The sequence below is a fragment of the Ictalurus punctatus genome, chromosome 22 (assembly GCF_001660625.3).
Source record: "Ictalurus punctatus breed USDA103 chromosome 22, Coco_2.0, whole genome shotgun sequence".
In the NCBI taxonomy this organism is placed as follows: Eukaryota; Metazoa; Chordata; class Actinopteri; order Siluriformes; family Ictaluridae; genus Ictalurus; species Ictalurus punctatus.
In genome coordinates, this window is record NC_030437.2 from 13045664 (window position 1) to 13063643 (window position 17980).

Sequence of the window (17980 nt, forward strand, 5' to 3'; positions counted from 1 at the left end):
TACTGGGGTTCAGAATGCCTCAAACACAAAATTGTATGCTACTGTCTGAGAAGTTAAATGTTTAGATTTGCCCAAACTGAACCAATAGTGCCTTACTATTAACTAAGCCGTGTCCTGACTGCATTATTAGCAATTTAAACAGTTATTGACTTTTGACTGCACCTCACAAGCCCTGAAAGTTCTGTGCTCCTCCACATCTACTCTACTCACAGTGTTTCATTTCTGCAGGCCTGCCAGAGTCAGTGAACTTCCATTTCACAGGTATATTGCCTCAGCAGCTTTCTCAACTCCCCTTTTCATCTCTTTGTCACTCTCTCTCTCTCTCTCTCTCTCTCTCTCTCTCTCTCTCTCTCTGTGTTGCTCATTGTATTCATCTCTGCCAGCCTTCAAGCCTTCCTTCACACAGTAACCTAATCTTTCTTCGGCTTTCGTTTCCATGGTCATTATATGTGGGGCTCGGTCTGCAGGATATGACTTATTTTCCCCTTCCTTCATCTTTCTCCCTCTCCGTCTTCTATCATACTATATGCCTCTCTCTATATTCTGTTTGACAAGAGGATACAGCCATCCCTCCATCATTCTCACAGGATGGCTGTGAATTAGAGCCATAATTCCAAACACACACGTTGACTCAAAGGGTCTACCATTTTGAATTTGAGCTTATTTAATGGGGGGATATGTGATATTGTGTTTTTGTACGGCCCAAGCTTGAGTTATAAAATATGTGAGTATTAAAGGATAAATACATAGATAAATTAGATGCCAAGACTGGGAGGAAAATTTTATACAAAAGCAGCTTGTTCACATCACATTGTTGCAATAGAATATTAATGAACGTAAATAATTTTACATCAACAAAACGTATATTTCTTTTAACACTGAACACAAGTAAAATGTGGGCTAAAGCTACTTTAGAAAGTGTGTCACTTCTCTTAATCCTTTTAACCTAAGACCTAACAGGGGTCCAGATTCCTCAATCATATAATTGAATATGTTTCCTTTTATTCTTGTAGTTAATGAATAATTTGTTGTAGTTACTGAATAATATAAGTTAAGGGGAAACACTGAATAATATGATTGAATCTAAATGGATTAACAATTGCAGATAGTTGCAGCTTAACCTTGTGGTTCTCCTTCAAAAACTGTTGGTTTATGACAGACCATTCACTTATGGGCTGATTATTTTTTCTTTATGTGGCAACTTTACCATGGTTTTGTTCGGAGATATCGTTTCATTTGATATTGTAATCAGTTTCCTTATCACCAGTTTCTGTTTCCAGGCCTGAATTAAGTTTAAATTGATTAAAATAGGCAAATTTATTCAAATGCCTTTTGAAGAAGGTCGAAGCAGTTCACCTAAACAAAGTAAAGCTCTGTGCTACTACTTCAATATCAACATCAAAATGCCAAGTTTTCAGTACTTCATCAAAGCAAAATTCTGCATAATCAAAATCTACCCATTGAGGGTTTTTTTTTTAATGAATGTATTTTATTGCCTGTCTATAATCGCTGTGACTGTGCACATATTTAATACATAGACCACAGTTCTCTGCAGTGTTTCATTGCAAATACACATGACAATTTTTTTTAAATCTAAAAGACAGTGTAAAAGGGCTCAGTTACACAGTTTATTTGTCACATCATCCTAGCTTCTTCTTTTTTTCATTGTCTCTCCTGAGAACTGCTGCTGTTCACTCTCACATATGGTGCATAGTGATGTGAATTGCTTATAAATTGAATGGGGCCAAAGTTAAAGTCAACTCTGGCTGATTGCTCTCTACTATCTCATTTATCCTGTCAACCTTGTTATTTCTGTTGTCTTGATCTCTCTGATATTATCTATATCAAATGCTTAGCCTTGCTTCCTAGAAAACTCTCTTTAGATTTCCTTGGCAGCTTTATAGTAATTATGACAACCCATAACCTTAGTTTTGTTTATCATTTATGTCTAGGGCTGTTGCTGAACGTGTGAATGCTCATTCTGTATGTTTGTTAGTGTAAGGTAATCTTTTAACTACTTGGCTTACATGTTCCAGTAACTGATGGACATCATACCACCCCTGAGATGGACTTTTCCATCCTGCTGTTGGCCAATCATCAGCAACCTCCAGTTTTTCAGATCTTGGACCCAGTGCTGGAGGTGACCCTGGGAGGCAGAGCACCAATCGGTACAATACATCTTTAGCAACATGATCCATGCTAGTTACAATTAACTTGAGAACCATTTGTGTAGAATACAGTGGTCAAAGGCTTCCTGAGTTCTCTATTTTCAGTAAAACTGAGTTAAAAGGGAAAATGTAGCCTGTGAGGAAAAAAAAAGTTTAATTACCCTTGTGGTTCTCCTTGCCCTGTAGGTGGTCAGCAGTTGGCAGTAACAGATGCTGACACTGCACCAGATGAGCTAGAGTTTGAGCTGGTGGAGGGTCCTGTGCATGGAACCCTACTCAGAGTGGACTTTGGCTCTCAGACCCCAATGGTTAATGGTAGGTTCACTCAAATACAATCCATGCTTCTTCTAGTGCACTCATAAAAATAAAAAAAAGAAGATTCCTTCTTAAGGGGTTCTATGTTGGACCATACAACATATTGCTCCCCTGTTAGACAGGGTACTTAGAAAGCTACGAGCCCTTAACTATCCATGGAATCTTTGATGAACAATTAGTAAGAGTGTATGTTCTGTGGTTCTCAAATTTTTAAACTTTTGGAAAAAGTTCATTAATTGTAATTCCTGTGAAAAGATTCAGTAGGATTCCGTAGTCTGTTCAGTATGATTTCAGAACCTTCTATACATGCTCATGATAGCACAAAAAACAAATTTCCTATAAAAAACTTCACAAATATTAAATCTTCGTCCGTCCGTCTCTATGCTAAATGTTTGGACCAGGTGACACCTTCACCTTCAATGACATCACCAGGAATGTCCTTCAGTATGAGCATTCTGGTCTCACCACTGAGAAGGACACCATGCTCTTCTCTGTAACGGATGGAATGTCCCTGACACCCACCACGGTGCAGGTGACTGTGTTAGAGGTCAGAGGCGATGGTCCAAGACGTGACCCTAAGGCCTTGCTGTCGATGGAAGTGGGAGAGAAGAGCAGCACTGTAATCAGACACTCGCATCTGGCTTATGTGGTGAGATAATGTGGATTATGTGGAATTGATCATCAGATGTGTATTGTATTCTAGCTTGCTTTTGTATGGTTTTATACAGTAAATCTTTTATCGGGCCAGTTTTTCAGCTGTTCATAAACATTACCAGGGGACATCGTTAATTTGGTCTATGTTCTAAACCACATCTTCAGGACAATGACTCCTCAGATGATAAGATTCGTATCCAGCTTGTTTCGGTGCCCATGTATGGGATCCTTACCAGGACAAATTCTGCCTCAGACCATGAAGAACTCAATGAGTATTCTTCCTTCACAATGGAGGACATCAACCACCACAAGATTCGGTACAGTTATATCATTTATAGCAATAATTGTCATTTGATATGTCATTTGTGAGATTCATATCAGCTTTGCTTTGCTTAAAAAAGCTTTTCACACACAAATGTGGTACCAGTTCACATAGTCAGAACATTATGCTCACTGGCACCTTTTATTTTTTATTTCATATAACAAGTAGTATTTGCATTGTTGTATTACATTAATGGATTTAAAAAAACAACAACATAAATACAGATGAAATAATTGCAGACCGGATCATTTATTGAGTGTTGTTTGTGTATAGAAATATAAATATAGAACCTTATTATTCAGCCTTCTCATAATACTTTGCACTATTATGTGAATGTGAGGAGATGCGCAGTAAATTAGCACAATGGCCTCGAAATTGTGTTACGCATTTCTCCAGTGATGTGCTAAAAGCTACTGAGAAGTTTATTTTGATGAAACCCAAAACCTATATGCACATTTATTGATACCCAAGCTGAGATGATTATTGGCTTTAATGTAACTGAAATAAAATTGCAGTAAGTTTCTTCTGAAAGTGATACAAAACATTAGGTCTTTGGTCAGAAAGTTAGTCTTTTAGACTGAAAGAAAACCAGACTAGAATAGTTAGACTAGTATGACTATTTGTTTGAATATATCCATTAATTAACTGTGTATTCCAGGTCACCATCATTAAATACTCAGTATCTGGATGAGTACGTATATTGTAGCTGTTAGCACAAATTAATTATTAATTTGCTTATGTACTCTGTGCAAACAGGTATGTCACATCATTTGATACCGGTAACCAGCCTGTCACAGATATCTTTCACTTCATTGTCTATGATGCTGAGAACAACCGCCTGGACAACCAGATGTGCACCATTACCATCACCTCTGTGCAGAGACAGCCACCAGTAGTCACTGTACACAGTGGTATCAAGGTTAGCGTTCTCTCCACCTGACTCACTGTTTTATTGTCTGGAATGCTTTGAACTCAAGGGGACACTTTTCACTTTTTTGCCTTTTCAGGTCCAGGAGGGAGGCCGAGTCCAACTGTCAGCCAATCATATCATTGCATCTGACCCTGACACATCACAAAAGGATCTACTTGTGTGGCTGATCAGTCCTCCAAAGTATGGCTTTATTGAGAATACAAAACGAGGTGGGTTTTAAATACGAGTAGTTTGCCACAGACAGCTTGCTTTAACACATGGAGCAATAACTGGCATGAAACATAGAACATATATAATGCACCAGGCCCCAAAGACACACACATATACACAACCACTGAAATGGAAATGGACTAATCAATATATAACTAGTAATATATAGTTATATAATAAACAATAACTGACTTTGTGAACTGATCTAAGTAAATTTGCATAAATGAAAGTAAGTAATAGCCAGAGAAACTGTATATACCCTGAGAAAATGTTTGTAATTAGCCACAGAATTTTCACTGAGCGTGGAGGCTTTTACCACAAAAATACAGCAGACCAACACATTTTTACAAATAATTGAAATGTTAACTTGTCTGATGAGCTGCAAATGATGCAGAAGAATACATTTCTAACTATCATTCTTTGATCAAGTAGTCATATTTCAGATGGTTTTATTCTGCATGTCATTGGATTACTAATTCCTCCAGATCCCCTCGCGTAGCCTTGTCCCCGACTAGTTTCCCTGATTGTCCCTCCATGATGACAGGGTTATAATGCACCACATATCAATTTACCTTTGTCCATGTCTCCTTGGTCAGTAACTTCACTATCCAGAGTTTGAGATCCCCTTTTGGGTTGTTTTCTCTCAGCATAACTTCCTTGAGCTGTCTTGCTGAGTTGTTTTTTTTATTATTATTATCATCACTCTTATTGCCCTTAAAATATTTTGTTAAAATGTTCCCTGAAAAAAGTTCCTTCACAAATTGAACTGAAAACATCCATTGAAGATTGTGTGAAAACTGAGCTTCACTAACTTGTTCATGAATAGAGGGCTCATTCACAATGTTCAAAAAAAGAATGGTGCAAAAATTGGAGAGGATATGAATCATGAATCGTGAAAGGGCACTGAACTAAGAGGGAAAGGAAACTCATTTTTCATCTTGCTTTCAGAAGGAGTGCTGTTGTTAACCATTTGTTTTGTTTTACTCCCTTGAACGGTTTGTAGTTTTTTTTCTTTAATGATTGTAATATATTGCCATACCTAACTGTCAGATTTTTGTGGCTCAAAGTTTATTTTTGGTCTGAGGAATAGTGTATGTTTATTTATTTGTCTCCTTATTTTGTCTTCGATAGCTGCATTTTGATTTAATTCGTTGTGAAGTGTGTTCATGACCTAATCGTAATGGGTCGTGTTTTGTCTGTATGCACTCCTTGTTTGTCCACAGCTGGGTCGACAGGTGAAGCACGTATAATCAATCCTGATGTCCCGTTCACAATTGAGGACCTCACCTCAGACCACATTTTCTATGTTCAAAATGTCCACCAAGCAAATGTCCACCAAGATGTCTTTAGCTTCTACATTAGTGATGGCTCCAGCCAGACAGAAGCTTTTGATGTCACCATTGATATCCAGGTATCACTGTTTTATTTTTCTCCTCAAGACCTTTCAAACGGTGTTCAGTGCACATCATATCCCAGTTTGCTGGACACATTAGATGAATCACACTCTCAAATTCTGTAGCAAGAAGAAGGGAGTTCTGTAATTAAATCTGCATCTGTAAAAATTTCAGCACACTAAGGAAGACCGAATCCCAGTTATCTCTGTAAACAGCATCCATGTGGAGGAGAACACAGGCGTCGTCATCACCAATTCCTCCCTCAGTGTGTTGGATCTGGATACACCAGAGAATGAGATTGTGCTTACTATCACCAAAAAGCCTTCCTACGGTCTGTGTCTTTCTTCTTACGCTTTTTTTTTCTGCTCTCTTCCACCACATCTTTATAAGTAATATAGATTTTTTATGTGCTGTGGGGTTTGTGTTGTCCATTTTGTGCTCTCTGCCTATTATGTGTGTATTGTAAAATTATATTGTCTTTACAAAAGCTTAGTGCATATAATTAAGGCGTCCTAAAAATATCTTTCTGTTTCTGTCACTGCTTTAGAACAGACCTCGAAAATCGACTGGTGAGGCAATGAAAGTTCACTATTATTACTTTTAGGGCTACTGTGTCAGAAGGGGTTCAGCTTTTTTTGAGTCAGTATTATGACTCATTCCTGAGAAGTGGCAGGAACCAATGTAGCTGAAGTATGCCCAAAATAATACAGGACAGGAACGCTGCCGCCTCACTAAAAAATAAATAAGTAAATAAAAAATCACAAAGGCCTGCAGGGAGAGATCAAAACTCTGGCTTTATTGTATTATTTGTTAGGGAGTTGTGTTTTTGTGCTTGGCTGTGCTGAGTCATAAAATGTGATAGAATTTTCTGTAAATGTGTACGGTGTATACAATTACAAATAAAAAAAATATGTTTACTATTGCGCTATGGTCTTGAATGAAACACGATTTCATTTCAGTGTATATGAGCTATAAAGAGGAATGACAGAAAAAAACATACTTGATTTGATACTGAAAATGTCGGAAAACACAACTTTTCTACTTTTTCAGTGAAAGCAGAGGTCAAACCGAACATGAATAAAATTCACCCAGCATTAAAGCCATTTCACTGAAGGGGAAAGGATGTGAAAGATGCAAATTTGCTTTTGGTAGCAGTTGCTTTCATTTCCTGCCCAGTCCATCTAAGTGAATTTGCAAATCATGGTTTTGTGAACCCATAGAAGACAAGAAGGGGGTTGGAAAAAATGCAGGGCAGCATGTTCTGTTTATTATTTATTTTTGTTTGCATGGACACGTCTCCTTCACCAACATACACTAGGGTTTTTTGTGGCTCATTTCAGTTATTTCTCTTCACCTGCTAGGATTTTCTTGTTAGTAATCTCAGCAGTTTTGTGTATACATTGTAATTATTTGCAGGCATTTTCACACTCTGTCAACACTCTTTTAACTTCTTTACAGGCAAGTTGCGCAGAAGACAGTTCTACTCACAGCCTCTAGAGACTGGTAAGGTGCTCCATCAGGGTTCCACATTCACCTACCAGGATATCCTAGACGAGTTGCTGGTGTACACTCCTGATACACATGGATCAGTGACTGACGAGATTCACTTCTCTGTAACGGATGGAGTGCACACGGAGATGGGCCGCCTGGAGATCAGCATGGATGTCAAAAAGAGTGAAGGACCCAGAGTCACAATTAACAGAGGCCTTCAGTTAGCAGCAGGTCAGTATAAAGTCACGCAGCACTACCTGATGGGATATAGAGTGGCTGGCCATTGGAACCACATTTTTCAGGATGTGCAAAAGTGTGAAATATGGTCACTTTGCAGCATTTTCTTTGCAATCTGAACATTTATTTATAATTAGAACCAACGTTGTCAATAATTTCCCCAATAAATTAGTTGGTTACAGAATGGGAATGCACTGATGTTGGAATTCTGGACAATTGCCAGTAGCCAATATTTGTTCTATACATTCCTGCAGCTGTTGATGCACATACAAATAAAATGCACATATGAAAAAGATACATATATAATTCACACATTCAAAAATGAATAATTAAGGATTTGACTGTCTAATACGGTCCTTTAATTGTCAGACTTAAATGCTAACATTACTTCAACTTAACAATTTTCAGTAAGATGTTTTTTTTTTTTTACCTTCTTGTAAAATAACAGCGTAACAAATACAATAACAGTTGAAAACCAAATTACAGTGTTACCGAATATTACAGTTACCTGAAATACAATAAATGCGTCATCAGATATCTTTTTGTATTAGCAGTCAATTCTATATATTCGACTGATGCCGAAAATTGTTTTCAACAATAACCTCCCGATACCAATATAATTCTGATATTATTGTGTATCCCCAAACTACAATTTCTGATGAAGTCCTATGTTTGTTATATATTAATGCTTTTCTGTCCATAAGTCAAATGATCATTTATGAATTATGATACCATTTTGTAAACCTTTCTGGGAATCATTGCTTTTCCACCAGGTTATTCATCTAAGATCACAGAGCAGCACCTGAAAGGTACAGATATTGACTCAGACAACCTAAAACTCACGTTCATTGTGACTAAAGACCTGAGTGTGGGCACACTGCAGCTTCACAAAGGCAGAACCAAAGTCCAAATCTCTGCCAAAGGGTCAGTCAGGAGCTTCACCCAGGATGACATCAACAAAGGTTTCTCCCTTTTCTTTAAGCCGTACATGAGCTATAACCACAGGAACAATGTCAAAAATATGAGGAGGCACCACACATTGCAGGATTTACTGCTGTTAATGACAAATGTTTGTTCATTTTCAGTTGACCCATTAAACCCCTGGATTATTATTCAGTTAATCATCCAAAAGCATATTACTTAGTTACAACACTCGGCAAATTGGTTCTGCCAGGGTTCTGTGGATAGTGAAGGGCTGTTACTTTCGAAAACTAGTTTCTTAAAATTTTCTGGTTAAGAAAACCCACTGCTGTAGAGGGACGATCCAAAGAACATTTCTAGATTCAGATTTGTTTCTAACAGTGCACTATGAGTAATTTATTATTATTGACTATGACAATATGAAATAATAATGAATCTAATGGATACGGAGTCAGGATTATAACCCACTGATGGATCATGGGATTTGTTAAGGGGTTAAAGCATGAAACAATTGGCATAAAATATGTCATATTTATTGACAGGCAGCACTGAACAGGGTAATTTTAAAATAGCAAAACTGGGTTCTATTGCAGGTTTTTTTAAAATGATAAAGTAGGTAAAATACAGCAGCAGCTTTCTGAAACATGCCAAATTGTATTGAATCAATTCATAATACATAGCATAGGGTTCTCATAAAATCAGAGTTTACCTGCAAGTATCTGTGTTTCAGTAGCTCAGCTTTGATTTATTTACCAGACATTCATACTGAAGAGCAAAGAGAAAACTATGAGAGAACACACAGACAAGTATTTGGTAGAATATATTCTGTGAGCTGAAATTGTCTAGTCGGTTCAACCCAGGGGTTCTTAAACTTTTTGCAGCCAGGTACCCCTTTAACTGTAAAATAAATTCCACAGCCCCCTAAGCCTAAGTTTGATATTTAAATATGTACAGTAATATTCAGGTTTTTTATATTTTAATATATTTAATATTTGAAGCCATATAATGTTTTATTCCTGAAAGTTCCACTCACAGAAAATAATAGCTACATGTGAACATTATTTATAGGATACTTGTACATATAAGCCAGCATCAGAATTATTATATAGTTTCTATAGTTGAGGTTCAAATGCAAACGGCGAAAATGGCATCAATGGTAGGAGCCAATGAAATACATTTCATGGTCAAATCCGGATAGTCTTTTGTAAACATTACAACTGTTATGATTATCTGAAAACTGTAAGCAGGAAAACATTTCAATAGAAATGGATTCTAAAATATATAATTGAATGATTTGGTATATGGTATAAGTCAAGAGTCCTCCAAAGCCATATAACAGTATTTTGTCTTTCTTACATCAGGCTTTGTGGAATATATCCATGAAAAAGGAGAGAGTGGAGGCAGCTTCTCCTTTAAATTTAACCTTGAAGATCCAGAGGGCAACAAAGTGATCGATGAGTCTTTCTTCATCACTGTTCTTGGTAGGCAGCTGGGTTTTTTTTTTTAGATAACCAAAACATTGGATCTTATAATGCATAATCAAAAAATTCTGGCATTCTTTTATTCAACATAGAGGATAGACTTCCCCCTACAATAGAAGTGAATAAGGGTTTGGTGCTGGATGAAAACTCTGTGAAGAAGATTACAACGCTGCAGCTGTCCTCCACAGACCAGGATAGTGAACCTGGAGAACTTGTTTACCGTATCAGCAAACAGACCCAAGTGGGCCATTTGGAACTTTCTACCAATCCAGGTACAAACACCACCACATGCATCAATTATAGAGAAGGTGGGCAATACAAGCCTGAACAGATTATCAGTTGCCATAGCAAAGATAAATTAAAAACCTATAGTAGTCAGTACTTGATTGGATGTTAACCCAATAACTGTTTGCCCTTGCTTTATTTGTTTGTTTGTTAATTGAAATACTTATATATTGGTTTTGATATGCCATAAACTAGACTTTACTTTTAATATGAGCCATTCCAGCTTCCAGACTGCACAATATGGATGCAATTTAAGAAAGTTGAAGTTTAAGTGGTGCTACATATATAAAGTCTGCACAAAACAACATTTGGTTCTTCCTGTTTTATGTAATTATTTATCCAGGAACAAAAAAATAGGTAAGTGCTTTGGGTAAACTCATTCAATATTAAGTTTTACATAGGTATTATTTTATACCAACAGACCTTCAGCAAGCCCGTGTGAACAATAATGGAAGTGCGTGGGAGTACATATAAAATGTTTTGAAGATTTGAAGTGTTTTGCTAGAAAATCTCTTGGAAATCTCTTGGCTTGGTTATTCCAATACCAGTTCCAGTTTTTAGATTACTAAGATTATCATATCGAGACAAAAAGTACAACTATACCCTCGCTCTCTCGGCCTTTCTTTTTACCCAGAGGTGGAAAAGTATAGAAATTTATACTTCAGTAAAAGTTTAGGTATTAGGTATTGTGTCAACATCTTGCTTGATTAAAAGTTGGAAGTAGCTTGTTAAAACTATACTTAATAAAAAAAAAAAAAGCTAAAGTGTCCACAATCAAACGAACCTAAAATAAAGGTAAATGATTTTAACAGAAATTACAAGTCAGTATTTTTTCCCCCAACATAATAAAAATAATATTTCAATTCTGAATGTTACAGTTAAGGGTAGAGTTAGTATTCAGACTTTTTTTTAATGACTTTATTTGTGCACAATCGAAAGAGCTCCAACTATATGACCAGCCTTATTTTGGAATTGGTATACATTTTTCATAATATTAGGTTCATTAAGTTAACTTTATTGTTTGATAAGCAAGTGAGACTAATCGGCAATTCTTGCACAAAGATATTTGGTTGTAGTATCCATACAAATTGTTTGGATTTGATTACAGGCTTTAAAAATAGTTTTAAATACAATCTAAATATATAAATATTTTTTTAAATCATAGAAATATGGTTCAAATTTTTAGATTTAGAGCTTTCATGGTACAATATATCATTAATTAAGGTAAAATATAAAACCTCTATAATGGTTAGTAATCAAGTATAGTTACTTTACAGCTCAAATAAAGTTTATTAGTAATATTCATTGCTGAATGCAAACTTCCAAGCTAGATAATTGAGTAATTCCCAGTAGGTTTTTTGCTGAGATGAGACTTAAGGATGATGTAGTTTTTAATAACTGTAGCAGCAATATATATACAGTGCTCTGTACAGAATGGGGTGAATGAGGGAAGTGATTTCTGACATGACAGATTTCATTCAAATGAAATACCCCACTAAAAAGATTGTTTAATCAGTTTAATTGAAAAGCACTGTAGTTGATATAACATTTATTGTAATGTTGCAGGCAAGCGCATCAGCACGTTCACTCAGGCAGACCTGGCCTCACGCAACGTGCAATACGTCCACACCAGTGAAGAAGAGAAACACTCAGACGACTTCACTTTCACCGTGTCGGATGGGGCTAATGAGGTACACACAAGCACACACAAACACACACACATACTAATGAGTGCCAGATATGCTCGAACACACACAAACTACTGAAAGAGATTAACACAAAGCCAGAGAAGCAATCAGCTGAGACTGCTCAAGTGGAAAGCTCTCCTCTGCAAAAAGAAGTGCCACTTCACAGATAGGGAGAGAGAGCGAGGGAGAGAGAGCGAGAGCATTACTGAGAACATTAAAGCATAGAGCTGTCAATAGTACACAGGATCGGCACACCCAATTAGAGCTTTTGATCACAAATGAGCTAAATCTGAATGAGTTGGGTTGTAAATTAAACGTGATCAGTTAAGATCTCTTTTTCCCCCTTTTCCGACATAGTTGTGCCACAGCTCATTTGTACAGGTGCTTGTTTACTCTCTGTCTTGTTTAGTTTTCATTTGCATTTATGCCTTTTTCTTTCTTTTTTTTTTTTTTAGCCTTTTTTCCCCAGTTAAAAAAAACAGTGGCATGCTTTACACAATGTGTCTTACATTTGCAGGTGCAAAGTATATTTTTTTTATCAGCTTTTAACATTTCTTGTCCATGCTGATGAAATGCATTGACAACATGATGCCACCACCACCATGCTTCACTGTAAAGATGGTGTTTTTAGGATGATGAATCATTTTGAGTTTTTGTATTTGCACAAAAAAATTCCGTTTGGTTGCATCAGATTAAAGAATCTTTTTCTTTGCTTAGTCTCCAGCAATACCATTTGGCAAACTCAAAAATGGTTTTTGATATGGTTTTTTTCAGTAAGGTTTTTTTCCTCCACCACCCTTCCATAAAGCCCAGCTATGGCTATAATTGTCCTGTGAACAGCTTCTCCAGTCTGATCTGTGGAACTTTCCAGTTTCTTCAGAGTTACCATTGGAGACTTTCTTTTTTGACCCTTGTGTCTATATAAATGTAATCCCAGTGACATAGATATAAAAATGTTAGTTTTATATATGCAGTATACAGAACTCAAGTACATTCACTTATCACTACAGTGTTCACAGTTTGGCATGAGTAAGTACATTTTTACTAGAGATGCACTGAAACTAAATTTCATAGCCGATACCGATAATAGATTATTCAGAGTGATATCGGCCGATACTGATAGTTCTACCTTTTACGCCTTCTTTAAAATGAATAATAATTAATTCCATAATTCTGAAGGAAATGCAAATAAAAACTTTATTCTCTCCATTTCAACAAGTTGTATCACAGTACCTGGTCTCATAAACAGAAAACACATTACTCGAATTAACATTAACACATGAACTAAATTCTGAAGATGAAAGTAAAATTTCTTAACTTATTGAATGTTATTAATTCTTATCAACATTGACTGAATTCTAAAAAACCTCCTGTTAGTCTCACATTCACTCACCACAAATAAAAGCATTTCTACTTCATCACTGAACATCAAACTGGTAATATTTAATATTAACTTTTTTATGTATTAACATTAACTGAATATGAAATATACTACTCTACAAATATATTTTTCTGTGCAATATATACTTTGTCAACTCATCTTCATTTAAATCTTTCATCAGTGTATTGCCGCTTTAATTCATGAGCCTTTGATTTGAAATAGATTTCGGTGTACGTTCAAAATTATCGCACAGAATAATTTAGCGATTAAAACCCTCTCCGTTTGGAGGTATATTAGAAGCCTAGTGGGAGCTGATTCTTGGAAACTCTTGAGATGAAAGAACTTCCAACATGTCTAACTGTTTACTGGGAACAAAAAAGTTTGAAAAGATTTTGGTGGTATTTTTGGTTGTGCTGGGCCTCCAGTTGTTGTATTCACATGAACATGACAACAGTGTATTGTTATTCCCCCTGCTAAGTGGGTATATTATCAGAAACTCAGACTAAAATGTTTTACGTGCTCGTATCCATGTGTACTGTTTATGGATTTGAATATTTGAATATTCTGAAGCAAGCTGAACATCAGTTAAATGTTCACCAGCATATAATAGCAGATCATTTGATGTCTCTCCTATTAGGCAGCATTATAGAGTCAAATGATACACTGGTCTCTGGCATATATGAACAATATTATAGTGTGTGTGTGTGTGTGTGTGTGTGTGTGTGTGTGTGTGTGTGTGTGTATGTATGTATATAAATACAGTGACTCACAGTGTAGGGTAATCAGTGACTCACAGTGTAGGCAACATGTGTGTTGCAGATCTCACAGACGTTCTACATCAGCATCAGGCCGGTGGATGACTCTCTCCCCGTGCTGGCCATGTCGGGGATGAGGGTGCAAGAAGGAGTGAGGAAAACCATCACTGAGTTTGAGCTCAAGGCCACTGATGCAGACACAGAGGTAAAGCCAACAGAAAAGGAAAGAAGCAAGCAGTCTTAAGCTTCACCGTCTTTTCATATTCTCTATTCATTTTTAACTCGTTTAACTTTTTTTTTCCAAACTTTTTACCTACAATTTCTGTGAATTTAATGGACAATATCTCCAAACTGGCCAAAATGATCTAGTATATTTTTGATCAGTATCCATCCATCCATCCATGTTCTGTACCACTTCTCCTAGACAAGGTCGTAGGGAGCCTGAAGCCTATGACAGGGGACTCGGGGAACAAACTGGGGGACACCCTGGAGGGTTTGCCAGCCCATCACAGGGCACAAATGCGAACACCCCCTCACACACCCACTCACACACTACAGACAATTTAGAGATGCCATTCAGCCTACAACATATGTCTTTGGACTTGGGGAGGAAACCGGGGTACCGAGAGGAAACCCCCAAAGCACGGGGAGAACATGCAAACTCTGCACACACAGGGTGGAGGCAGGAATGGAACCCCAAACCAGATATCCAAAATCATAAAGTGTTAATAAAGCTGATGGCAAAGAAATCAAATTGGAAGTGAGGAGATAAACTTGGTTGTGACATTGGGCCTGCTAATAATAATCATATATGACTTTAGGTGATGATACTGCTTTCTGACCTCTTTCTCGTTTTCTGTCTCATTTTTTCTCTTGTAGGAGGACCTGATCACGTTTACCATCGTTCAGGCTCCTCGTCATGGTACCATCGAGCGCACCAGCAACGGCCAGCACTACCGGCAAACCAACACCTTCACCATGGACGACGTTTATCAGAACCGCATCAGCTACCATCACGACGGCAGCAACTCCTTAAAAGACCGCTTTACTTTTACTGTCAGCGATGGCACTAACATGTTCTTCATCATAGAAGAAGGTGGAAAAGAGGTTAGTCTTATGGATGGTCCTTTTAAATGACATATTGGATGGATATTTTCCTGTATTGCTTTTTCTGGAATCATGCCTGTGTCTTTAGAACATTAATATGAACTGGCAGGATCCCACTTTCCACCTTTGTTCTCATGCTGTCTGATAATTGGTTCTCATCTACCTCTCAGCAGTAACTTCTCTCACTTGGGTCTAAGTTGGCATGTTGTCATTAAAGCTGATGGTTAAATAAAACACCTTTCCTCATAGACTAACAAAATGGCAGCCCTGCTGTGACTGTGTTTAATCTGAGAAAAAGAACTTGTGAGGTTGTGTGCTGTTTCATGATGTGAAGGACATTAGTGTGTAAAGTACATTTTGTTTCTCATTAGCTCTGTCATTACTTAGAGCACAGTGTGTGAACCTTGTGTGTATTATAAGTTGCAAATGGTACTGTGGATTTATAATGATGGTGAATTTTGATTTGTTGTTTTGATGTTTCAGGTGGTTACTGCTGCACCTCAGAAGTTTAAAATCGACATCCTACCTGTTGATGATGGAACGCCTCGCATCGTCACTAACCTGGGCCTGCAGTGGCTGGAGTATATGGACAACAGGGTAAGATATGACTAGAAGGAACAGAACTAAAGACATACAACCTTTTTTTTTAATGCTTGACCACTTGAACAAATATTTTCTCTAACTTGCGGTCAAATGCAAGAGTTTGATTACTCTTAAGACAAAATATTTTTATTTATAGCAATTTATGGCTATGATTTTCTAAGATTTCATATAATGAGTACTAGTTTGTGTGAGCAATCTGATCAACTGAGTGTGTATAATTGAAAAATTGTGAAAACAACATGTGTCCTAATTATATGTGCTGATTGTTCTTAATAGCAGTGGCAAAAAGAATCCCAGAAGAGTCTAACTGAACTTTTCTACACGTCCGTGTAATTGTGAATCAAGTACATGACTGAGTATGAAAACTAAAAATAATTGTGAACATGAGTGTTTATGTCAATACATACAGTATACTATATGAGAAAAAAAAAATTATTCACATGCGATTAGCATCACAGGGCTGTAGCAACATCATCAATTTCAGAAAATGTCTGATTATTTTGAGATACTAAGCCATAAATTCAGTAGACATTTCTATTATAAAATCTTAGTAAATAACATTTTGTTTTCTTCAAATGACCAGCTAATGCAAATGTCATACCTGAACTTTAGTGATATTATTTTATGTGCACAATCACCAAAATGACTTTCGGGCTGTAGTAAATCACACTTAAATCTGTTCGCACTGATACCTCCCAGTGATCCAGACTGCAGATGTAGTAAGGCAGTTAGTTGTGCAAAATTGACAAGGCATTCTGTAATCCTCCACAGCCCTGTTAGCAAATCAATTTTTGGTGTTTTTCAGGTTTTTAGACATAAAACCCTTAGTAAATTAGGGTATTAGTGTATTAGTCATCACAAATGTTTCCTGATTATCAGAAATAACAAAAAAGGTGAAATACTGTATGGTAGGATCATAAATTTGATCCGTTTTAATTTATACAATTCTCTTTCTGAATGTGAAATATTCTCTTGTATTAACTTGTTTGCCCACTGCCTACAATCTCTTTCATATCCTCTTTGGATCCTCTCTGTTGTAATATTCATATTAAGAGGTGACATATGTGTTAGTCATGCAAAAAATTTTATTCTATTTAAAATATTATTCGGTTGAGTAATGTTCTAGATTGCTAGTTTGTTATCAGATACAACCACGTTGCATTTTTAACATCTTGGAGTCATGTTGCTAAACCTAAATTAGCACCTAAAAGCCATGGGGAGTGCAAACTTTTGCACTCAGCGGTAGAAATGATCAATGGACTTGGTAAATAATGGCACTCTGCTACCCCCAGCTGGCGATATGGAACATGACCACAATTACTTTTTTGTCATTTATTACCAAGGTACAGTACTGTACACTGGACAGTCTCTCGTTCTGCTCTTGGGACTGATCTCTGTGATATATGAAATATTTTGACATCATTCTGAAATGGGTTCTAGGCCACAAACCTGATCTCAAAGAAGGAACTCCTCACCATCGATCCAGACACAGATGACGGTCAACTGACTTATGAGATCACAGCTGGACCCAAACATGGTTACGTGGAGAGCAAGCTGAAACCAGGAATCCCCATTACCTCTTTTACACAAGGTAACACTTTAACTGTAACACCTTGAGATATAAATACCTTTGTAGTTACCTAAGGGATCTGTGTCTATGAATATTTTTTTTCTGAGATTGCTCTCACATTTTCATGCGGTATGAAAGAGATTTCTGTCGTTTTTACTGATGTTCAGCCTAATAAAAGGTCTTAATCAGTACTTTAATCAATATCTCTAGAGTCAACTGAATTGTGTTGTTTTTTTGTCCACAGCGGATGTCAACCTTGGTCTCATTCGCTATGTTCTAAATGGTGATGGTGTCCAGGAGACCATGGACAACTTCAAGTTCCTCGTGAAAGACAGCAAGCCCAATATCGTCAGTGACAACGTATTCCACATTCAGTGGTCCCTCATCAGCTTCGAGCATAGCAGGTGGACATTAGTCCAAACATGGACTCTTCCGTAGTCTGAATGTATTAGTGCTTTCTATGAAGA

General features: G+C 36.9%; 1 protein-coding gene across 2 annotated transcripts in view; it reads left to right on the forward strand.

Annotated features, from left to right (window-relative positions):
* The window catches only part of fras1 (Fraser extracellular matrix complex subunit 1), a 139243-nt gene that overhangs the window by 104817 nt on the left and 16446 nt on the right, over positions 1 to 17980 (forward strand). Inside the window, exons 35-53 of one of the 2 annotated variants that reach the window (XM_053674449.1) lie at positions 229 to 261; positions 2037 to 2168; positions 2355 to 2483; positions 2885 to 3132; positions 3303 to 3454; positions 4216 to 4378; positions 4467 to 4599; positions 5824 to 6011; positions 6169 to 6325; positions 7453 to 7716; positions 8496 to 8684; positions 10005 to 10124; positions 10217 to 10396; positions 11976 to 12100; positions 14298 to 14438; positions 15113 to 15340; positions 15824 to 15937; positions 17384 to 17534; positions 17758 to 17917. In XM_053674449.1, coding sequence (XP_053530424.1) covers positions 229 to 261; positions 2037 to 2168; positions 2355 to 2483; positions 2885 to 3132; positions 3303 to 3454; positions 4216 to 4378; positions 4467 to 4599; positions 5824 to 6011; positions 6169 to 6325; positions 7453 to 7716; positions 8496 to 8684; positions 10005 to 10124; positions 10217 to 10396; positions 11976 to 12100; positions 14298 to 14438; positions 15113 to 15340; positions 15824 to 15937; positions 17384 to 17534; positions 17758 to 17917 — 3007 coding nt within the window. The remainder of the gene's footprint in view (positions 1 to 228; positions 262 to 2036; positions 2169 to 2354; positions 2484 to 2884; positions 3133 to 3302; positions 3455 to 4215; positions 4379 to 4466; positions 4600 to 5823; positions 6012 to 6168; positions 6326 to 7452; positions 7717 to 8495; positions 8685 to 10004; positions 10125 to 10216; positions 10397 to 11975; positions 12101 to 14297; positions 14439 to 15112; positions 15341 to 15823; positions 15938 to 17383; positions 17535 to 17757; positions 17918 to 17980) is intronic. The other variant, XM_053674450.1, reaches the window with a different exon arrangement.